Source organism: Apteryx rowi, unplaced genomic scaffold (genome assembly GCF_003343035.1).
Source record: "Apteryx rowi isolate R43461 unplaced genomic scaffold, aptRow1 scaffold_131, whole genome shotgun sequence".
Classification (NCBI taxonomy): domain Eukaryota; kingdom Metazoa; phylum Chordata; class Aves; order Apterygiformes; family Apterygidae; genus Apteryx; species Apteryx rowi.
Window position 1 is genome coordinate 1,235,743 of NW_020447542.1, and position 25,620 is coordinate 1,261,362.

The 25,620-nt window shown below is 36.9% G+C and overlaps 1 protein-coding gene across 1 annotated transcript in view; it reads right to left on the bottom strand.

The window, feature by feature from the left end:
• Positions 1–9,700: 9,700 nt before the first annotated feature.
• Positions 9,701–25,620, bottom strand: part of RNF180 (ring finger protein 180) — a 66,275-nt gene continuing 50,355 nt past the window's right edge. The window contains exon 7 of the mRNA XM_026056452.1: positions 9,701–10,821. Coding sequence (XP_025912237.1) covers positions 10,619–10,821 — 203 coding nt within the window. The 3' untranslated portion in view covers positions 9,701–10,618. The remainder of the gene's footprint in view (positions 10,822–25,620) is intronic.

A 25,620-nucleotide genomic window follows, 5' to 3' on the forward strand; every position in this document is an offset into this window, starting at 1 on the left:
TTCTTTCAGCCTGGCGATTTGGGGGACCATGCCTTAAGACAGCACTGTAGGTAACAGCAACATAAGAAATCTCTGTGGCATGAAGCAGTAGCTGTGCTAACTTTTAGCCTCAGCTCATCTGGATGAGATTGAAAGAAAAGTTCTGGTAATGAAGAACACTTCATCCTGCAAAAACTTCTCGAACACCCGGTTATTCTACATTCATATTCACTGTAAGCTGGTGACCTGCTGTCTGCATTTCACTGTACAGTCTGTAAATGCTATTTCTTGGATTCTGACAAGGTTTCAACAAATTAAAGAATGGTGCCTCACTCCAACTGCAGTGTTGAGTTCTGGGTACGTAAAAGACAACTATAGGAAACTATGCAGTTTGAATCATCTGTCAGAATTCTAGATTATAATTGAAAAACAATGTTTTAAAATGTTTATTAAATATACCATAGTCATGCTACAATCAGATCAACATTTAAGTTGTTTAAATGACTAGTAGTTAATATAATTATTTTTATTCTTTTATAATATATATCTATATTACTTTATTTTAATATTTTTTGAATTTGCTGCAAGCCTTTGAAGAAAGCACAGATAAAAGAACATCAGTAACTGCAGTGCCTGCTATAGAAGGAAGGATTTGTCACATTTCCCAGAAAATGAGGGAACACTTGTGACAATTTAGAATGGCAGGAGAGGAGGGTTTGCACATGTTCACCGCGGTTCTCAGCAAAGACTGTGGCAATTCTGACTCTGACTGAATGCGATGAACAATGATGTCAAGGCCAATACAGTATCTAAAAACTGCATCTCCTTTAACATGGTAATATCAAACACCAATTTATTAATAAGAGTTCAGCAAAATTATTTAGTGTTATTTTGCTTTTTCTTTCCATTAGCATTAAAAAGTTTCACTGGTATAAACATTTACTTGAAATAAGTACTGAACATTTTTTTAAAATTCATCAAATATCTCTGACAAGGTAAATATATTTTCTTGTTCTTTAAAAAGTAACTTGAGAGACAAATGTTCATATATTTAGTAATTAACTTCTTTCTTTTGATGGCTTTGCTAAACTAATCTTTTTAATATTCTTGCTGATTTGTATTATAGCAATGATTCCAATTGATTTTGAAGGCCACTGTGTGAAAGTGGTAGTTTGTATTAAAAAAAAAAAAAAAATCTGTTGGTTTACCAATATCTAACTAGTACAATTATAACAATACTTATATAGGTTTAACCTTACTTATATGGATGTTTGTACAACTGGTATAAATAGCCATTAAATTAGACTGTCATAGAAGGGAAAAGTATTTCATCAAATATTTTTCCTTATGACTCTCTATTTAGTGGGAAAGAGAAGTATCTCCCGAGTTTTAATCAGGGATTTTACTTTGATATGCTATGGTTTTAATGTGTTTGTACTATAATTCTACATTCTCCCTATATAATAAGAGTGCTCTGGCCATTAAACTGTCATGTAGAATAAGATTTTTGTGATCAGTGATAAATATATTTATTAATATATATAATAGATGCTGTTCGTTTATGGGGAGTGAGGTTCGAATATGGGCCTACTTCATTCTGTGTTACAGTCACTTCCTGGGAAAAAAGGAGAAATACTTGGAGAGTTGCAGCCACTGAATGTCCACTTTTCTGTAACAGCCACCTAGAGCCTGTTGTTCTGGCAGAGCACGGCCAGTTTGCGGTGTCATCTGACCAAGCTCCCTGCCATCTGCATGTGTTCCTAATGCCGAGCGTTGTGCACACAGCCAGCCATGCTGGCTCTATTCCACGTAAGGATTTCTGCATTAAAAGGGGAGCAGATCGCAGCAATATCAGGTGCAGAATGATGCAGTGGTACGGAAAAAGGGCTAGTGAGAGACCAGATTTGTCCCTAACAGCAGGTAAAAACAAGAGGAAAGAAACAGATTTTTAAGATTAATGGACGTTTTACTCATCTAAGAATACTATTTCTGTTTTTACCTAGTATTTATAAACCCTGCATTCTCCAACATGACGATTTAATTCTACTATCTACTATCATTAATTCCTTATAAGACTGGAATTGGACATTTCTGATTAAGTGATTTATAATTTAGATGAATATGCCAATAATCCAGTTAAGGTGTAACAGTACCTTATAACCATGGTATAAGGAATAAGAAGCAGCAAGTGAGCTAAAGAGAGACAAATGTTAATCCATGAAAACACAATCAAATGAAATAGGCTAGAGGCCAACAGGAATTCTTTCCGTATGTTTGCTTCAAAATGTTTGAATTTGAGGGCCTCTATATGATGAGCATGATCTTAAGTAATAAACAAAATGTAGAACTTTGAAAAGGGTGGTGGGAATGGAAATGAGCCATAGGTTTTATTTAGAATCGGTTCACTAAGTGCGTAAAGTGAAATGTTAATTAAAATAATCCACTATGAGAATTTACAGAAAAATATTCTTACAAAATAATATGGGAACAGATGAATACTGTACTTGTGTATTATCTAACACCCATTAATGGAAAGCCTTAAATAAGAGTTGCATTGAATTTATCTTTAAGCTGTGAGCGAGTCTGAAGGAAGTTTTGGACTATCTGATCATACATCTGAATCATTGTAAGCCAGTAACAAGGTAAAGCAAGCTTTGCTAGAGAATTTTCACAACTATTTAATTTCTGTTCATCACTGTAGTGTCCAGTGCATCACAACAAGAATGTGAGTACTGTAACAGAGACTTACACCGCAGGAGAATGGCTGGGGCATTAAGTAAAAGCGAGTAAGCCAGTCTTTCTACCACTTGATGTGTGTGAACAGCATGTCTTCTTCTTTGGGCCCTGCAGCTGAGTCAGATGGGAGAACACCTGTTTGGAAGTTTTCTGAATGTGAGTGATGTGTTAAGATTTAAGAGCCTATACTCTCCTTGTAAATCTAGCTCCAAAAACTCCTAGTTTATTGCCAAGTTCAGTTCATCTCAGTTTCAAATTTTTGTGCATAGCATTTATCAGACTTTATCCAAAGAGTTGAATATATGAAATATTCAAAAAACAACAGACAAAACAACACTAGAGCACAGTGCAAGATTTATCAATCATGAGAAGCTACAACAATGTGAGCAAACTAACAATGGTAACAAAATTTTCGTAGAAAACTGTTCTGGAACAAAATCATAATGTCAAATTCAAAACCTCATTTTTCATTTAGGAGAAGCTCTGAGGTGCTTGAGAGAAAAATCAAGTAGGTTAAAAAAAAAAAAAGAAACATGTAAGTTAGACATCATGATATAGTGCAGGCAGAACTGCTCTGAGGACCCGGTGGATAAAAATGACAGTACATTAATACTACAGAGCAACCTGAGGAAACCTTCATAAACTTTCAGACAGCAATTAAATCATTTAAGGCAATTATTCTTCATGAGCTGATTTTCTGCTACTATTGCTGAAAGCCATCTGTTTTATTCAACTCTTATTTGTGGCTGTTGTGGCAGCAATTGCTGCTTTTCATCAGATTGAGACTCGTGTTGGCAAGTTTAGGAAACCAAGGCCAGATTCAGCAAAACACTTCAGCTTCTGCTTAGCTGTAAGCATATCTTTATATTTGCTAATCTCACTGGCACTTGTGGACAGCTTTAACATTCGCTGCTGAATCAGAACTTCATCTTTACCTGTTTGGAAGATGCTTTTCTAGAACTTGACATTTTACTAATCTAGTCCTTGATTTTAAGTGCACTGTAATTCCTGTTACTGAATGGTGGTTGGAATCACTGCTTTACCTTCCAAGAAAAAATACAAAGGAATCACAGTTGCTATTGTATTTGAAGATTTTTTTTTTAAAACAAAATTCTGTTCATTATGTTTGAAATAAATTTATTTGCCTGCTTTTGAGATCTATCCATTATACAATGTCTAAAGAGTGACTCATTTCAAAAAATGTTTTGTGTTCATTGTGTATTACAATTTGCACTGTTTTATTCTTACAGTGTTTTTCAAAGAAACAGCTCAACGGTCTTTACAAGCATCCTGTTTTACAGACAGAAATATTGGTGCAAAAAAGAGTTGCATGCCTTGATGTATCACATAGCAGATCACTGGTGATGCTGACAGTGGAGATTTCTTGACTCTTAGGTTTGTGTAATTACTACTTGATTACTTATACTTGATAAAAAGCTGAGATGTGCAGTAAAACTCATCTTTCTATGAGCAAAAAACCAAAAATGTTTGATAAATCACACTAATTTATATTGTGTTGCCTGAAGCGACTTGCTGTGTGCACTATTTAAAGGCTTAGACATTTTCTTTGCCTACTGAGGATACTTGGCTAAGCAATATGTGGAGGAATGCTGCTAATGGAAATCTTCCAGAAATCTCCTCCTTACCAGTGGGTCAGAGAAAATCCTGAAGAACCTTTTAATATTAAACTTCCCATAAAGCAGTACATGCTAAACCTGTTTTTTTTTTTAATTGAGTCAATAAAGAATATAGTTAATAACTACACAAACCATGTATGTGTAATTGGCTGTCCAGTAATTTAAATGATAATTTAATGATTAGTTACTGTTGCCAAAATATTTTTTCAACTGTTGGATTAACAGTGTAATACTTGAATTTAGATACCATCTTGTGCTTGTAAAAGTGCCTTTCATTTGAGGAGCTCTAAGTGCTTTGTACATTTACTCAGCATGGGGAAATGAAAGTTCTGAAGCATTAGAACTTGCTTTTAGAGATTCAGAACAATGGGAATTTAAACTTGTAAATCACTGTGAAAATAGTGAGTTTGAGGAATAACAGGTTAGGGAAGAGAAGAACTCAGATATCTTGGTTTATGCTATTGTTATCATTATCCTGTATTCCTGTCTTAAATAAATCTGCCAGTATAGCTTGGTAATTTAATGACATTACAATTTATTTTTTGTAGTTTAGAATCTAAATCACTGTTTAGATGACAAATAAAAATGAGTTTGGGAGTCTTGTTTTAATTCCTATTTGAGAATAATACAAAACTACCAGACCGTTTTGTAGGTTGTGCAATTTTTCATAAAAAATGCACTACATGGGTAGTGTAAGAGAGTTTTCACAAGCAAAGCCTGGGCTCTTTAAGACAATACAACTAATCACTAATTTCTATATCCATTAAATTCACAAATTTTTTAAAAAGATAAAAAGTGGGGTCCACTTCTTTAAGAGGAAATCAGATAGGGCTAAAGATCGTCTGTAACATTAGTTCCTTGCAAACATGCTCTGCTTGATAAGATGTAAAAGAAAATTAACATATTCTTCCTCCCAGAAAGTCTGATTCAAATTATTGTAGAACCAGTTTAACTTCTGGCAGATGAAATGCATACATTAGCGAGCTAGAGCCATCTGCAAGGCAAACACATTCTTACCTCACATGTTTCCAATTAGAACGTTTTGTCTTTCGGGCACTCTCAGACGCCATGCTATGAATTCTGAAATCAAGTACATCCCAAAGGATTTAAAATCTTCGTGGATTAAGGAGAGCCTTTTGTGAGTTTCAGTTATTTTCACACTTTGACTGTTTAAGTCTAAACAATATTTCTTGGATAGCGACTTAATTATATGAAGAGCTGATAATCCCCAAGAGAGGGATTTTTGGGCAGACTGGGATTACACAGGATTTTTTAAAGTATTATTTTTCACTTGTTCATTGAATAGGACAGTCATGCAGATTTTTTTATGTCAATATCCAACATCATTTATTTTGGAGAGCTAATACAGTGTGGTGACATGAAGATTTCCCTTCTGCTCAATCTGAATTCCATTCTGTGGCTGAGAAATAGTGGAGTACAGTACAAGATTAGCATTTTAATACTCATTCTTTATGACAGAGTAAAACCTATTTTATGTAATTAATTTTTAATGCTTGTATGAATATCAAATGACTTAACATGATCTTTTTATTGGTGGCATTTACTTTTTCTGCTTCACCCTCTTGTTTGAGGAGAAAAGATTACATGTGCGATATATTTAAGCGATTGCCTTATTACATTTTAATGCCTTATTGGAAACATAGAAATACTTCAGCTGAAGAAAATGTTTGAAAAATAAAATAATTTATTATTAATTTAAAAGATATCTTGCAAAAAGTCGTAATATAATTACTGCAGTTTTCTCATCCTAAAACCAAACTGCAAACCTAAATAAGCCATCACTAATATGTCTATCACTTGCATAACATCAATCATGAGAAGCATGAAGAATAGTTTTATTTCACTTGTAAATTAGTATTGGGATATGGAGGGCATGAGGCTGAAGGATTCTTTCCAAATTCTATGCAGGAATAGGATGGATGTTTCATAATGTGGCTGAGTGATGGCAGCACTGTTGATGGCTCTAGAGGAAAATCTGGTTAGGATATGCTGTCGTACTGGATTTTAGAATATTTTTCAATCTCAGAAAAACTATTTGGTTAAGTACATGAAGGATGCTGACTGCTGCTGCAATATTAAAGGAAGTGCTAATAGATAAATTTGAAATTTCAAACAATCCTATCTGTTTCTCTTTTGAGTAGTAGCGTTTTTCAAATACCATAAACAAGCCTGAACGAAGGACCACGCTTCTCCCCGGAGAGGGGGGCGTCAGGACCTCGGGCCCCTGAGAGCCCTCAGGAAAGCAGGCAGGCCGAGCCCGGACCTCGAGGGCTTTTGTCTCCAAGGGTAGAACCAGTGCACAGGTTCACAAGCTGCTCCTCCGTTACCGGTCTCATTTCATACCAGCCTTGATTGAGCTGAGGGAATATTTAGTTGTTTTCTTGACAATGGTCAGTAAGATAGCTTTGTGGTGTTAACACTGAACAGAACCCAGTGCCTGCCCTGCCGCCCAGTACGGCTGGCCAGTACCTTCCCTGCAGGGACGGCTCTCCTGTGCTCGCTCACCTGCTGCTTTGCACACCTCTGCGGTTCCTTCACGTCTGCTGCCCTGCAAGCACCAGCGAAGCTCTGGCTCCTGGGAACTTCCACGCACGGGCTCAGACGTCACTTTGAAAAGATCTTTGGGTTTTGTTTGGATATAGGTTTTCCTTCTGTTTACATTTGCTTTTGAGGGTAGGTACACTGGCTGTGCAGGAATCCGCGGTGTTTCATAACAACCGTTCCCTGGGCAGCTGTCGTGCAGGGTTTTTTTTTTAAGTGTGGGAGGGAAGCAAGATGAGTGGACCTTTGGCAGGTAGAATAGCTACAAATATATCCACTACTAGGCATGAAACTCATACACTTCCAAATGTGCACAAAGTCCCTTTCCCTGTCAGAGGCAAACCTCTCAGTCTGTTGCTGGATTTGTGCTGCCTTCAGCGTTTCATCAGTCTGGACTACCAGCACCAGCGCCGAGGCCTCCCCATTCACAGAACACGTGAGGTGTCCCACCCTGCCCCAAGGTGATTTACAACAAAAGCTGACTGTTCCCTGGAAACGACTGAAACAAAAGATTGCTAGGATGAAAAGAGGTAACCATAGTAATAAAAAATTCAGCAAATCCCAGCTGCACCCCAAACAACAGAATGACAAACATTAGGTTGGTTGAAAAAAATATTAAAATTTAATTCCACCAAGAAAAATCTATTGAAATGGCTGCAAAATATTACAAACAACCCAAATTTTATTGGAAACATTTTAGTACCAAGATTGTGGAGTAGGATCAACTTCTTAACCAGAAAACTGCTTACAAAAGACCTACTCTTGCTGCCACAGATACCAACAGCATTTCGCTGGTAGAATTCAATGAAAACCAGGTTTGAGCCTTCAAATTCTTACTGTATTTTTACAGAAGTATTTATTTGGAAAGAGCAATAAAGGAAAAAAAAGTACAATCTTTCTACACCGTCTACTTTTTTTCTTAAGGAGGATCTCTCTCCTTAAGAAAAAAGTTGCAACAGTCTTATTTGCAATCTTTTTAAACCAATTGCCCCTTGGAATTATTAACAACCAATATAAAGTAAAACAGTAAAGCCCAAGAAACAGTTTACTGTTTATGCCTCAGAGAAAGATACAGCTATGCAGTTAGAAATGCCATACAAAACTGCTATCCTGACTAAATTTAGGAAAATGTAGCCATCCTCAATTATCAATCCTTGTTGTAAATGTACAAAAGGGGCCAATATTACATTGGATTTTTGACTCTCCTTCTTGTCTTTTTCAGAATAAATCCATGGTAACATGCTATTGAAAATGATATATAAGTAATTCTATTTGTATACAATTAGTGATATCTATATTACGTTTCTTATGTCTCAATATATTTTGCAATATTAACTTAAGGATATTACTTTATCAGATATCCTAAATTAAATTATTTTAAATTATCAGAGTTTTAGACTATCAGTATGTCAGTTAAGTTAAAGTAATTTTTTAAGATACATCTTATTTTGATATTTTATGAGATCAAAAGGTAGAAGCAATTTGGCTGAACAGGTGAATCAGTCCCTCTCTTTGCTGGGATAGGAACAGTAAGCTAATAAGATTACAGAGAGAAAAACAAAAAAATGCAGCTAGAATCCCAGTCCTGGCATAGATGAGAAAAATGTTTAAAATTTTTGATAATTTTTGAGCATACAGCCCCACACATCTGGATGTAGCAAAACATGAAACTATGACAATAAAAAACTAGCTTTTTAAAGACTGTTTATATCAATATAAAGAAGAAATTTGCCATAAGCTTTATTACAACCTTTAACTTATAAAATATTATGCCTAATGCCACCAGTAACAGAGCCAATCTCTTATATATGAAGTAACTGGATATATTGTAATTACATAAAAATTATTTCTCTCATGACCATGACTACACTGTGATGGTGAATTTAAATTACTATATTTCCTTTAAGTTTGTGTACATTAAAGAAATGATGGTGAAAAGTATTTACTTCAGTTAGTGTAGCTAGACTGGTAATTTTAAATTCTGCACATATATCCTCAAAGAGATAAAGCAATTATTTTTTGCAGCCTATAAGGAAAACTAAATAGCAGATTTACTGCTGTTTTTCAGATTAAATAAAAGTCTCTGGTCCTGATCACTTCATAGCCTATCAGAGACTGAGCTTGCTGGCCCTGCTTCAACAAAGAAGCATAAGCACATGCCTAATGTTAAGCACACTGATAAAACCTCTGATTTCATTCCATTCCATCACATTTGGCAGATGGCAGCTTCCATAACACATTTCTCTTTGTTCCCTACTTGAACAGGGGAGTACACCACCTACTGAAAAACCACAGGTCTCCCACGCAAATCCTGATACCAGAGGAACTACATACATATATGCACATGCTTTTCTAGATCAAACGGCAGTGCACTTTGTAGAATTATGCCCCTTCCTTGTACCTTCCTGAAAAGTAAGCTCTTTAACTACATTGTACCATTCTTTGGCACTTGATTTCTGCAAGTTTCTGATATCCCTCCTGTAATTTAAAACACCTTCATTTGAAAAATACTGTGTAAAGCAGCAAGTATGGACCAAATGCTGAACTGGCTGCAGTTTGGTACTGTAACTCTGTGATCTTTACATATACAAACTATAAAGTGCTTTAGAATCCATTTATGTGAAAGGTGCAAATAAATACTGTGTCCTCTTACATGATTTCCTTGGAGACACATAGTACTGGTGAGACCACACTTAGGGGTATCCTCAAGTTGTTACAGTAATTAAAAAAAGGTATGAATTCCATACAGCCTGGCATAGGCTGAATTAAAACCAAAGAACCCTTCTTTCTCCTGTATTTACTGGGGTTAGTGTCTCACGGCATCACAGCCAGCAGGCCTGCTGCTTGCCCTCCTTTAGCTCTGTGTCTTCCTAGATCCATATGCAGTCATCTGGATAGGTAAAAAAGGTATAGTGCTACTCTGGAAATCTGTGCAAAAGGGTCCCTTTAATGTGCAGAACTTGGGGTTGTTAGTTGATTCATTCTGATTGCCATTTGCTGAAAAGATGAACCATTAGCAAACTGTGTGGTATCATTTCTCTTCTTGGTTAGCAGGCTCAGACTATCAGGCACTGAGTACAGCACATCCCCACAGCAGAATGCTGACAGGTCTATCAATTGTCAAAATTGCCCAGAATTTGGATTATGCCACTGAAAGAGCTCTGATAAATGTCTATGTAATGCACAGTGTGGCATGTTATAATCTACTGTCCCCAAAAGATCTGACTACAAACGGGGAGCATCTTTATTGTTTTTTTATATATGAGGAATTGAAGCACCTGTAAGTGAGATGACTTGCTTAAGGTTGCAAAGTGTGCCAATAGTCAACCCCAAAAATGACCCTATGGATCATGTTCTGTTGTAATGGACAGAACTTTCCTAAGAACATACAGTACTGAATATTTCTACAGAGTAATTATTTTATACATTAGGGGTAAAGTCCTGCTCCCATCTGAATCATGGCAAAACTCCCACTGAATTAAGTATGATCTGGATCTCACATTTTATTTGGAACCAGACTCAAGTACTTTGTCACATATAGCAGAACTATCAAGCAAATAGCCTTACAGCATGCTTGATGCAGTCTATTACAATTCTTAATGATCAAAATGCGATGTCAAACATTTTGCTTTCTTTCAGTTGTTTCTATTCACATTCTCTTGGTTCACATGACTGCTGTTTTCTTAAACTGTAATTAATACAAACTAAAAAGGGAAAAAGAAATAACAAAGAAAACAGAACACAATAAATCCTATTACCCAGTTGACAGAATAAATGTAGATGATCACCATGTCCATATCAAACCGCCATCCACGGCTATCATCCTCAAAGTCCATGTAGTCCATCCTGTGAGCAGCATGTGGGAAATGCCTCCTTGTTACAGTAGTTGAGCGTCTTTGAAAACCTGCTGGAAAACAGAACAGGATATAAAGATCCTTATAAAAGCAACTACACTGAGTACGAAAGAAGAAGTTAACCCCTCCCCCCCCAATTATTTACAGAACAAATGGAAGCAGGCAATCCTACACCTCGTTGCTGGGTTTCCTCACTTTATCGGACAAGAAGCTCTCTGGGGATTTGACTTTCAAAGATCTAAAACCAAACTTTTTCTTCCAAGTCTGGCAAATAATATTTTTGTTTGGATTTGGTACTCTCTACTATAGGAAAGTAATGCTATATGCTTGTGTCATCCACATCTATGAACACGTCTCTTTTGGTGCCGACTTTCACTGAATTTGATTCAGTGATCTGAAAGTAAAAGGCTCCATATACTGTACTTAATTTCTTGAGTCATTAATCTCTGGATTCCCTGAGCCTACTCATCTGAATTCTTCAGCAGTCTAGCCACATCCATATGCATACAAAAATACCTAATGAACACATAGATCAACAGTGCAAAAATATTTGAAATCCTATTGAATTAATTGAATTTTGTACTTAAATTTTTTTCAAAACACTCTTCTGACCAAGACCTGCTTGCTTTAATATTATTTGAACTTGCACTGATTGATGGCTAAGCATGTCTCTATACATACATACCAGGTTAAAATTCGTTTTCAAATTACTGTTTGTATGCTGATAATTCTCTAAATATAAACTGGGACATATTGCAAACACAAGCTTTCAAGTAAATGTAAAAATCTAGAGTGAAAAACAAAACTCAAAATACTTAAAATAATAAATCTAGATATACACTCTTCTACTCTTAAACTCTTCTGTTGTGAAACCAGTTTGGTGGATCTAATGCTGAATCGAATCCAGAAAAGGATTCACCACCCAGCATGCCACTAACAAACCCAGTTGCTAAATAATAAGCCTTTTAAATAATGGCTCATTTGATTTTATGTTTTTATTTTTAAATTGAATTAAACTGAAAATTCATGTATAATTTTCTTTTTAGCTACATTATTTTTGTAAGCATTTAGGATAACCCTTCTGGCAAGACAGAAGCAGAGAGGATGACTTCAGTGAAAGAGCACAGCGACTGGCATAGTGGGCCAGGGCAGTGGTCCGTTCCATCCACCAGTCTCTTTTTAATAGCAAGTAGCAAATCCTATGGAGAGGTGCAAAGAATCCTCTTTTGAACAGTTACACAATAATCTGATGTAGGAGAAAACTGATTTTAATCTCCAAAACAATAGGCTTGCTTTTGCACTAAAACTGAGGATTTATTTGTACTGTTACTATTGTTTTTTAAAAGGCTACTCTTGCGACTATATTCTTTTCATTCTTGTGACTTTGTAATCCTACCTTGAATCCTATAAAGCTCTTAGCCTCAAAGATCTCCTGGGCAGGTCATGGGCTAGTTGGGCAGAAAAAGTGTTTCATCCATTTAATTTTTTTCTCTTCAAAATGTCTTTGAATATTTTTTGAACTTTTACTAGGAAGAAACAAAATCACTGGGTAACAGTACCCTGTCTACTCTGATTTGCAAGTTTCATTAATTTGTACACAACGCTGATTATTGCAGCTTCTTCTCTGAGGAAAGATTTTTCCATGTCTAACCATTCTTGTCACTTGCCTCCACGAAAACCCTCTATTTCGTTCGTCATTTTGGAGATGTGCGGTCAAACCTAAGCAACTGATTTAAAGACCTTCCAGTATTTTACAGCCTCAGTGTCACTCCAAGAATGGCTTCTTTGAATGTAGGACCCTGCCGAAAGGTCAGTCCTCCCCAGACTTCTCTATATAGTAAGAGAAGTACTATATATGCATGGTACTTGAATAAAAGCTGCCCGTGAGGGTAAAGGAGCCTCTCAGGGACCAGCTGTGTTAGGCACTGGGTTATGGCATGGGGAAGAGGTGGGAGCTGCACTGCAGAGGCAGACAACCTGACCCTACCTGTGATGGTGGACACTGCAGTTGTATAGCTCTAGATTTATATACAGCATTCTGTTTTCAGGTAAAACTCAACCTTTATGATACATTCTTTGACTTTGGGAAACAGGTTATTGCTGAACTGTCCAGACACTTTTCCCCTAAATTGATATAATGGATTTTGGAACCTCACAGTGGGGAGAAACAGTTGGAAGTGTTCCCTTCAGTGGGCATCACTGCACAGCAGTGTGCATCAGTGCACGCTCCTCAGTTTCATCTGCTGACATGCTCCTTCTAGTCTAGCTTAACTAGGCCTCCCTGAAGTTCCTCAGTCTTCTGCTTTTGACTAACATAAATAATTTGTATAAATAGTGTTCAAATGCCAGTAATATTCATTTTAATACTCTCAGATTTTATTCAAGATAATTGACAAATATATTAAAAAAAAGTGTCCTAATAAACAACTTGGGTGGAATTGCACTATTTTTCCTTCTCAGTGGAGCATACTGACTGTTTCTTTGTACTTTTTTCTGAATTAATATTTTGTCCAGAACTTGTATAGCACAATTTTTTCCATGCTTTCCAAACAAAAACTTTCTCTCTTTGGTATCCTTTTTAAGATACTTTGTCAGAGACCTTTGGACTCCTAATAAAATAATTCAACTGATTCTTCCGTGTTCATTTAATGACTGATTTAGCAATGTGACTAGACTACTAAGACACAGATTTTCATTGCAGAATCAGTGCTGGTTAGATATCATGATATCATATTTAGTTGATAATATGGATCAGTTTGTCATGTACAGATATTCAGTTTCTAGGTGTGTATCTATCAGAATCTCTCTATTACTATTTATCTTATTTTGGAGGCTAAATATGAAATCTTCATGCCAATGAAGAGAGTGGTGAAATTTTGCAGTGGTTTTCAGTGACTCCAAGTGGGCTAAGATTTGCCTACAGCTAAAATTGCTATAGCGACTCTAGAAAAAAAAATGCAGAGATTTTCTTTTATAGAGCTTTAGGTTGGAATACCACAAATTTTATGCAAGTGCATGAGCTAATCAACTGCTTAAAGAGAAATATGATATGGACTGTCTTGTTTTTTATGTTATGTTTTCAATTATGTTAATCTAAAACAGTATCTTTGATTACTCAAAAATAACATTAGTAATTCAGTAATTGAATATTGAAAAACGTTAGTCTTCTTTAAGTATCCTTATCCTGCTATGAAGATGTAGTTTATGTGAAAAATGCTCATTAAAAAACCTACCTCAATTTCAAATCTCAATTTTTCTTAATTTCTTTTGTAACACTTGTTAAATATTATTGTCAAATATAAGTCTGGATTTATGTTATTGTGTTCTTTTTTTAATTTAAATTGCAAATGATGTTAAATTTTATAATTTATGTTGTAACATGATCTTTGCCTTTTACAGATGAATTTTGGTGTACATTATCCTCTCTGGAGGGTCTCAGTCAAGACTGCTATCCGTGATTTCTTTTTATTTATTTCTATATTTTTAGCAAATATAACAATTTAACAAAATGCTACTTGCTATTTTTGCCTCAACAGTCTGAGATCATCTTGCAATCACAGAATTATGTAAATATTTAGCTACATTAGTTAAGACTTGGTAGTCCTCGTTTTCTAGAGAATTTAGACAAATATTATCTGTGGTTTGTATCTTTGTGTAATTCACCTTAAGCAAACCTGCATTCAATTTATCTTAGATTAGACTTTGTAATGCAATCATTCTACATTCAAGAACAGCAGTTTCAATATAGCAAACTAGCTATTCTGTAATTGCTCTTGATATAGAAAGCCCCAGAAATACTGCTGGCACTGTAGTAAAGATACACATGCAATTAGGAACTGCTTACTGTACAACGTGTGTAATCCCTGTGGCTTCTCTGAGCATGAGTGAAGCAATTGAAAGTTGACAGTCAGTAATGTGGAACAGATTTTAATTCCATTATTGAAATAGTCTCTTTTTTACCATCTATAAATCGATTAAGCTTTAGTTGAAAATGTCAGTAGTACAACTAGCCCGTAAACTGAATTCTGGAACTTAACACAGGCTAACAAAGAACAAGAACCCTTTTTTTACCCTGAAGTATATTCCAAAAGACATTTGGATATATACAGTAGTGAAACTGCATCAGATTTAGACACACTATCTGATCATGCAGATAGCTTACTTCAGAATCTATGATCCATACTGTACCTACTGTCTTTAACACATTCTGACAAGAAAAATACCTTCAGATGTCTCTCTCTCCAGCTAGAGTGGAAGTAAGCTGTGGCTATACATAGCATTCTAGCCAACAGCAAATAAAGCCTGAGAGCTGTGAAGTTCTCCAAAAACTGTAGAGTAAAATGGTGTAGGGGTTTTGACTTATTAAAAAGAAGAGCTGATGGAGCTCCAAATCACTTCTACTGTATTTGTTCCTTTTTTAAAAAAGAAGTCCTGTCTCATTTCAGGAATACAGTTCCTAAATCATTTCTATAAGCATGTATTTGTTAAAATACATACTTTATATAACTTTCTTATGCATGCCTGTGTTGCCACTCTGAACATGCATTTCCACTCAAATCCCATGCATAAACATGCACAGTGCCAGCAGAGTCTGGCAGACTTAGTGGAAACCTGTAACTGAAAAAAACCCACCAAGGCGGTGTGCAAATTATTCTTTTGTACTGATAAAAGAGTACAAATCAAAAAGAATTTTCACCAGATCATGAACAGGCACATCTGTCGCATGTGTCCCTGCTGAAGTTTTTGCAACCTCCTATTGAAGTGCTAATGATATTCAAAATAAGACTACAAATAATTTAAAATATTCTCCCTATTTTACAAATTGACTGGACTAATTTTGCTATGACTGAAGGTAAGATATGCAATAGGAAATTTAGCTCTAAAAATATGCCTGAATGAATAACACATAAGCTACAATAACCACTTACATTGTAAGCGCTCATGTAAGATTAAGTTACCTAAAAGTAAGTGTATCAGATCTATCAAGGTCATTTTGACCTGATCACTTGTTTCTGATATGGCCAGCAGCAGATATAGACAGATCTACTGAAAGAGTGTAAGAAAAAAGGCAAGTACGGGCTGACGCCTTCCCATATGTGCCTGTGCGGCAACCAGCAGTTTAGGCCCGCTGTGATTTGGAAGCTTTGCTCAGAACACTCTGTTAAAAAGTCACTGATAGGCCCTTCTTCCTGTAAATTTGTCCAATTGCATCTTTAACCCCTTACACCTTTGGCATCCAAAATATTCAATGGCAATGAATTTCTTAATTTAAGTAAGTGCTTTGTGAAAAAAATATTTCCTTTTGTATATATGCAGCCTATTGCCTTCATTGGCAATATTCATTGACTATTCCTTGGTGTGTTTAGATTAACATTTTCATTTGGATCAGGATGCACACTTTTGAACCAGATCTCATATTGCCCCAATTACTGCACTTTGTGTCATGTGGTGGAGTGGTCTCAGAGCAAATAAACTGAACTCATTTCAGGTGAAACTAAATCAGAAGATAAGCTCCAGAAGCTCAAGTAATGTGCTCCAACCACTAACAGTCATTCAGCCTGTGGGATCAGAAGTAAGTCATCCCTCTGTCCCCTGAAATGCAAATGTGGACACCTGGTCCTCAGCACCAATTGTTTTGCCCTACTAATTGCTAATGTAGAGAGCTTCTGAGAGCTATTGAACAATCTTCCCTAAAACACCTTTATGCCATTCATAACTTCACAGACCACTTGTATCTGCCTCCTGTAATACCCTTTCCAAACTAAAATGTTGTAGACTCCCTTTGTACAGAAAAGCTTCCATACCCTCAGGTCATCCCTTCTGTATTACAGAAAGTGCTTCACCCTGCTTTATCTTTCTTTGAGATGATGTAATCAAAACTATATGCAAAACTGAAGATGTGGGATAATCAAAAATCTAGACAATTACATAATGTCTTCCATTTTGTTATGTTCCTAATAATTCTACTTACTTTTTTGACTATGGCTGTGCATTGCATGTTTTCAGAAAACCAAAGGATTTCCCAGATCTCTTAAGTGGTCATAGCTAATTTACAGCTCCTCATTGTGAATATTATATATTATGGAGCCTACATTGCCTCTGCTCCCCCACCTGACTGTGTGGTGAGAAAGTTCTTCTTATATGCAGTCTGTTGCCTCTTGTCCTCCTGCCACGCACTACTGTGAACAACTGGCTCTGTCCTCTAGAAGGCCTCCTTGTAGGTCCGGGAAGGCTGCTCTGAGGCCTGCTGCAAAGCCTTCCCTTCCCCTGACCGAACAAGCCCAGTTCCCTCAGCCTCTCCTCAGAGGGCAAGTTGCTTCAGGCCCTGAGCATCCTGGTGTCCCTCTGCTAACCTTGCTCCAGTTTAGCAAAGTCTTTTCTGCACTGGGGCCCAAAATTGGATGCAGTATTCTAGATATGGTCTGCTGAGTGCTCAAGAGTGGGGGATCATTGCTTCCCTCAATCTATCGGCCGTGCTCCAGTTCATGCAGCCCAAGATGCTGTTGGCTGCCTTTGCTGTCAGGGCACAGTGCTGGCTCGTGCTCAGCTTGCTCTCCATCAGGATGCCCAAGTCCCTTCCAGAGAGCTGCTCCCCAGGCAGTGCCCAGCCTGTGTCATTGCTAAGGCCTCCTCCTTTGCACGTGCAAGACAGCATTTGTCCTTGCTGAATTTCACGAGGTTCCCATCAGCCCATTTCTCCAGCCTGTCTAGGTCTCTCTGAATAGCAGGCCTGCCCAGGAGTCTGTCAGCTGATCCTTCTAGTTTTTTGTCATCTGCAAACCTGGTGAGAGAGCACTAGTTGCCTCCTCTAAATCACCAATAAAGATAACTCTTAGCTGTCACATTCATTGTTACTATCATCGGTGAGCTGAATAATTTAGTATCATTAGTAAACGTTAGCAGCTCATTATGCATCTCTTTTCCTAACCACATATGAGTATGCTGAACTACATGGACTGCAGTGGGATTCTAACAACAATGCATTGTAGTTTGCTAGATGTTCTTTTCCATTGTATTTTCCATCATATATTCCATCTTTTGTCTTGGTCTGGTTTCATTTTTATGTGCCCTGCTGAAAGAGGCCTTTATTTGCTGAAGGGTCTGCTTCACTGCTTCCCACATGAAGTTTACCATTGTTTGTCCCGTACTTGTTTCAAGGACACAGTGTTTCCACACTACTTTCACAGAGGAAGTATTATCCCAATCTTCATGCGTGCCTACCAGCCTTCTCCAGTATGTGTGCAAGCTGTATTGTATTCTGGTTGTGCTAATATAATAGCTAAATTGCAAGATTTGCTAGTTAAAATGAACTATGAGTCCTATACTTCCAACAACAGAAAAGAACATATATTACCAGAGAGATTTCTGAGAGGATGGCAGTCATCCTGTATGAATGCCTGCAAACATGTGTCACACTGAATTCCAATCTATCCTAATCCCTAACTCAGTCTGAAACCCTCTACCAAACTCAAGTACCAAAGGCATCCAGTTCCTTCTCAAAGCTAAGGCTACTCAAGCCAGTCACCGTCCTTCTCAGAGCCAGAGTTTTAGCTTTTCTCCTTCTCCTACCCCAAAGCCTCCCTACCCTCCTACCTCAGATATCTCGGTGTGGGGGCCCTTGCGGTACTTCAGAACAATAATCTATATGAGATATAGAGCATGGAACTAACACTGTTTAGGATTAATTGCTTAGCACAACTTGCTTAGCATTAGTAGCTAAATTTGCTGAAGCCTTAGGCCTCAGGCTATAGCCACTGCTACGTGCTTTGAAGTAGTCCACCAAGGACACTGGTGCAGCTGGAAATGATACATCCTGAGAAAGTACAGATAAACTAGCAGAAGCCAGTGGGAACCAAGGTTAAGGGTAAGATAGCTTTGCTAAATAAGTAGCAAGGTACAAGGCGTGACCGCTGCGTGCGTGATCGGTGCCATGATTGGCTCCCTGTGACATAATCTGCATGATGACTGGCCTAGCAAAGTGTACGACTGCACAAACATATATAAGATGGGCAAATTGCCGAATAAAGTTGGAATTGAACCTGCATTCTGTGAATGCATATGATTCTTTCCCGTCACTCCCGCGGACCGCGACATCTCAGTACCACAAACCTCTTCTCTCAGAGGTAAAAATCTCATTCTTTTCTACAGCCCTCAACTTCCAAACTCCTCCTGCCCAAGGATCTGCACTAGAACTTCCAGCTTTCCTACACTCAAATTTCTACCCTCCTGTTTCAGGCCCTTCCCATTACAAAGCCCAACCATCTTCCCAGACCTTGTCGCCCATCCTGCCCCTATTCTCCTCTCACCTTCCCTCTGCTCTCTTTGGGTACTTCTCAGCTCTTGCCCTTCTGAACCAACCTGTGGGCTCTCACTGGCTACCAGCACCTCATATCCATGTGTGACTAAACTTACATGATGGCCTGGAACATCTCTCCACCCCCTTTCTCCTCTCCCCCACAAAATCAAAATTCATACTTTCTGCTAGCAGTTGGGCTTTAAAAAGCCTAGATGTAAACTACACTTAATCTGGACATAAGCCTCACCAGAAAACATTTTTCTATTCACTCTCATGTCTGTTTTACTGGTTGTAGGGCTTTTGGAGTTTAAATGTTGAAGTCTGCAACAGTCCCAGACAGATAAATTGTGCATATAGCTATTCTCTGACTTTTCTACAGATATATATAATCAAAAAAGCCCGCGTTTTAAGCTTATATACTACACATCAATACACAAAAGCCCTGCTTGAATTCAACATTCATTTGGGCCTTTATTGTTAATCACTACAATAACACGTCTCAGGCCTTCAAGAGAGAAAGGGGGTAACTTTTCATTTGAAGTTTGCTTTTTGAAACATTTTAAATTTCATTCAATCAATTACAAATGTTTAAAATTGACAAAGAGAATTGGCAGTTTTACACTAGACAAGAAATGAAGATGAGATTTTTTCCATTCAAACAAAGCAAATTGGAATTCAGTGAGGATTATTATTTACAATTAAAATTTTTGCAAAGCAACTGTTCCTACCATTAGTTGAATTCAAAGACATAAATTATGAGATAGTGCCTCTCTCATAAATTAACAATACTCTGAATATTAAATAAATAACCAAATAAAAATGTGTGAAGACTGTTACCTCTTGCTATTTCATAGAACAGTTCAGCTCTTACCGATTAAAACACAACCATAAAGCTAGCTAACATATTTTATCAAAGAATCAGGTTACTAAAAAGGAAAAACAATTAAGAGAAGACTTTAGAAATAAACAATTAAATCTATAAAACCACATTAAATGCATGCATGCACATTTTTATATTCGGTATTTCACATAACTAAGATATTGCAAATTTATTAAATATGAAATTGTATTTACCAGCTTTATGAAAACTATTCAACTCCTACTGCGCCCAATCCCCCTCACAAATTCAGAGCAAAGCTAGAACAACTTGTGTTTTCTATCTTGGGCTGTTTATTTCCCTGGAAGTAAATGAATCAAGAAGCAAAAGGACTCTGGGAGAGCAGAATAAGCTTAGAAAGCAAAGCACTCTTTCTCTGTCCAGACATCTGTGATTATTCTATAATTATCGATACTCAAATATAAGCTAATTGGCTAGTCTAAGTGCTGGGATGCATACTAAAACTGGGGTAACTGATCTCATGTTTCATGATACAAAAGTCATTTGACTGTGGGAGTCATGAAGGAATCCTGATGGCCAGTCTGCAAATAGAATTTTTTTTAAGTGACCAAGAGCTTTATTTGCTTTTTCTACCTACCCCTAAACCATAACACACAAAACACCAAATGGCAGGACGTCATATAACAGTTTTTTAAAATGATTTATAGCAAAATCTGTTCTCCTACTTTAAAACTGGATCACTTTATTTCAAAATTCAAATAAGGGTGATGAAATAAAAATAATATACGATGATTTAAATACCTATCCTTGTTTTTCAGCATGCAACCTAGCCCTGTGTGTAAAGTGAAATATTCACCATTCCTGTTCTCCCTGATCGCAATCCATATAGTCTTGAAGACTGATACCAGGAAATGAGGCTGCATGCTCTCCCTGTGAGAGCACGTCATGGATCTAGATGCACAGTTTATACACATTCCAGATGATGAAATGTCTTCCTTTCATTTTAAAGTGCACACTTTTCCCACAGTAAGTTTTCCACATGCATGTTGATGTCATACATATAATACTTACTGTAATTTTCATATATTTGCCCTTAAAGTGGGGGTTTCTAATCACATTTATTTTCATTTTCATGTTGGTGAACTGTATCCTAACAGTGAATTTAGCTTGTGGATACGTCTCCTTGCCACGGCTGTGCAGACAATCAAAACCAGGCAATCTCAAATAGCAACTTTAAGTATGTAATCTTTCTGTGGCAAGTGCACCAATAACCTACATGAAAAAGTAACTTTAAGAAGTATTCAGAATATTCTGAGTCTATTAATTTTCTTATCAATTTTTTATCTGTTGCCCATTTCTCTTCCACTGTCTCTTCACTGACTAAAGCTCTTAATTTTCTTTACGGTCTCAAACTTTGTTCATCCTCAGCACCCTCTTTCATCATTTCTACTCCCTTATCAGTGAACACTTCTAAAAATCATGTTGCAAAAACACTTTTTTTCTTCAAGTTTGCCATCTCCCCAGCTGACTAAATACTATATTTCAGCCGTCATCAACTCTTGCTGAAATACTCTTTTGTATGATACTTTTGTATCCTATTTCTGTAATGACATCACATCCTATTAGTTTCATTCCTCCCCTACAACTGCTCCCTGACTACTTACTGGCCTTCTGGTTTCTTTTGTTCAGACAAAATGCATAGAGGCAAAAGCTATTGACATTTATAGGTTGGCTTAATATAATAAGTTGAATAGACTGAATAAGGATAAAATAGTATTAAAAGGAATACCACACTGATTGTCTCTGATGTGAATGCTACTTGGCATACTGCTCAATCTTCTTTAGATGCTTGTTTCTTGACTTGCATGATTGCTATATTTTGTTTAAAAATTACTTTCATTAAGTATATTGAAATTTCAATATAATATTGCAAATCATTTAACAAAAACTTCGCAGAATTTTACTGTACACTGTCCATGAGCCTTTCAGTGCTTAAGGTTTTAATGTTTTAAGTCAATTTTAGTGGAACACTGTAAGGTAAGAGTAATATGAATACTTTCTTAAAAATAAATTAATGAATTGGCTCTACTTGTCTAAAGACAGGGTTGGCCTGACAGCAAAGGTCAGATGGAGTACACAGTGTCGGCATGCCGGCACCTTGCCATGCCCGCTCTAACAGGGAGGGTGAGCCTAGCTACACCAAGCCTTCAGTTTACATTTGTCAGTCTAGCTGACTGGCAGCATGCCTCCCTTAATTCCTTCGGACAAATTGGTGACTGACCTACCTTGGAGCCATGCCACTGTCTCCAAACAGATTCACATTCAGCGTTAGCTAATGTCAACTCAGAAAAATTCCTATTTCCCATGTGAGCAAACAAAAGAAATACTTGTTCCTCCAGAGAATGAAAAATACAAAACACAAGACCACATCTTGAGGAAGCTGGCACAATATTTCTGAATTAAAAGTTTTCTGCTACTGATATTACTTAACCAGTTTTTAGGAAGCTGACCAAAGTTTTATCGAAAGAGCTATCTGAAAAGCCTTCTCATTGGTTCATCAGAAAATTAAAAATAAATCTTCACAAAGAAAAGTTACTTGAAAGTTTACCAAGAAAGAAGGTGTTGAAATTTAGAAAAAGATAAACTATGTTTATGAAGTGTTCAAAAAGCTTTAATCCTTCATTAGGTGTGTAATAGTGGCTATCTCTGACTTTTTCTGACCTCGTTTCAAACATCCAGAGTATGACAGTATCTACTCAGCTAATGTGTTCACCAGAAGTCTCTGAGATATCCTGCCTTTCTTCTGTTTGCCCATCTCTTGCTTCTTTGAGAAGGTGTGCTTATTCCTGCTCTGATCCAATCAAAATACGATCACTTTTTTGCTTATTATTCTCACGTCATCTCTGAGTGCTTCATGCTTCTTCATTTGTCCTTTATTTAAATTCAAATTTAAGCTTTCGTCTTCACTTTTAAGAGACTCTAAAACTCTGCCTTGCCCAATTTTGACTTTTTATAATTATTTCCTCCAGAAATACTAGCAGTTTTCTACTCAATAGCTGCTCTAGGATCAAACAGAACTCATGTTCAGACTTGGGAGTGGAGTGGGTCTGTCTCTCTCACTGGTACAAATGTATGAAACAGAAATCAAGGGCATGTTAGGTAGCAGAAACAATTTCCTCCTTTCTTCTCTTTCTGTTAACTCAATGGTAGTGATGAAGCCAGTTCTTTCACTCCACGATCTACTGCTCAGCCACAGAATCTTGGTTATTCTTACAGTAACTGGGATTTCTGTGGGGTGCCCAGCTGAAGTACTGAACAACACACAAGGTTAACTTTCAAGGTAGGATGTGTTCAGAGCAGCACAGCTGAGGCTCCTTAGGGGCTACTTCAGTACAAACTGCTCGACTATGCAGGCTATTTCAGTGCCAAGTGTATCAGGGAAGTTGGTGCGAAAGTGTGTCTGACATAACCTTTACCTTTAAAATCAGGTCTAGCATCTCTAATGAGCAGTTTACATGTTCAAGGTTTACCATTTTTATGTCCAGAGCATTAAAACCACATAACATATGTCGGAAACAGTTTTGTCATACGTGAAAACTTGAACCATACGAAGTTTGAAAATAGCAGGGAGATTTTCAGTGACCACTACACCTGTTGGATATGTACAGGACAAAAGAACATGCTTTTCCAGCAGGGCCACAAAATCTGCTTTTTGACAATGCAGCACTCTGTCATGAAGAAGCAGTTATCCTCACAGTCAAAACTCTGCATTTTTCTGTCCCTTTGTAAGCACTGTAATCATATCCTTTTCACTCCAGTCACTCCACTAGTGTGACTTACCCCTTTCAGCTCTTTTCTTCTTCCCATTCTGCATTTTTTGCCTTCTGCAACCCCATCCCAGCTTTATCCCACTCACATTCTCTTCATTCAAATTCCTCCCTAAAAATATTTCTTCTATAGACTGCACAAACGCTGAACAATTTACAGATTATGCTCTTACTTTCCCAATTAAACAAAAATTAATCTAATTTCCCTGTCGCTCTCAGTGATGTTAAGTTGTCATTTTGTGAGTTTGTCTGTTATGGTGTCAGAAGTCTTTTGCTCCAGATACACTCAAGCCTTCTGCCTGCGTGTCCCCAGCAACCTGCTGGGGCAGGGATTACAGGCAAAGTTAAGAACATCACATATGGAACCTAAAGTGGTTTTGAGCACAGTTTAGATGCAAGTGCAAGAAAGTGATCCAGGAAGAATATATTAGTTGCATTTTGAACTGACATGAAACCTGCAGTAACTTTTATTCAAACAGAAAGCCAGAGGAAAAGGCCGTGGTAGTGACACTTGTATTTAAGAAGGCAAAGTTTCAGACAGCTTTGTCTTTAGGGTTTCCTACTGACTATCTCTAGTCATGTTCCTTCACAGTGTGAGGGATTTGCAGGCAATCCCTTTGAGATACCCAGGTCCAGCATTCTGCATTACTTCTGTGTGACAACTTGCCTGATTTGCAGGTAGTACACTGCTTAAGTGGTAGGAACTCTCTAGATTTTCCCTTTAATCATTTATGTTTTGTATGAAGCTCAAGATGATAGCTTTTCACATATATGAAATGCATCATTCATATGACACTATAACACATACATGAACCATATCATATATATAATGTAATAGATTACAATAAAACAATAAGCTCAACAGCAACATCTATATTAACTGCCCTTAGAGAAAAAGAAACATTTTTGTTTTTCCTGCCAACAGCTTCCACCTCTGAGCACTACCAAAGAACATCCGTCAGTTCTCAAACTTCTCAAGTCTGCTCATTTTTGATAGCTCAGAACATTTCTTGTTATTTTCAGTTTCAAATCATGATGTTGTGTGACACAGTTTTATAAGTAGCAGACCAGAATTTATCAAATTTGACCTGTAAAAAGGCCTGCGTAGACACATGAAGAGGGTATAAGAAGGATGTTCTGTTTTATTTTTTTTTCACATGCTTTTAGAAGCAATCTATATTGTTCTTATGAACAGGAAATAGATTTGTTAGCAAGACTCAGCACTACAGAAAGCTACTAGGTATGTAAACATAGATGAGCCTGGTTGAAGAAAGGCCTCATTAACCTTGGATAAACAGTGAATCATACATTTCACTCCTCTAGCTTAAATGTTTTTCAGTTAACAATCACTTATAACCATGGCAATGTTTAACTATTAAAGTACGCTTCCTTCATATAATGAATAGAAAATAAAGAAAAACTAAAAAACCCCCAAAACTCTTATTCCATTTTGTGTATATAAAACAAGGAATACAGGATAATATCTATGATATAATTCCAACTATTTTATATGACCTCTTTCATAAAAGATTGATTCTGGATTTGTTGTGTGTGTTTTTCTTTATTGACCACACCTAGAACTGGGAACTTTTTTTCCAGAGTCATTTTCTTTACTCCACTATGCAGACTAGACACTATAAACTTTTCCAGACAAAAAACTGCACATAGAATTATCCTGACAATGTGCACAAAATTAAAGAATAAAGAATAAAAAAAAAGTTACACACCCAAATTGCCTTTTTACAATTTGCAGCTTATCTTTAGATTCAGAGCACTGTGTATAAGTCACAAAAGGAGAAATTTTAACTTAGCTCTACTCCAGTATTCATCCATCTCTGATTTCTTATGGCATGCACTAGCTAGATTTTTTTTTTCAATTACTGTACTCAAG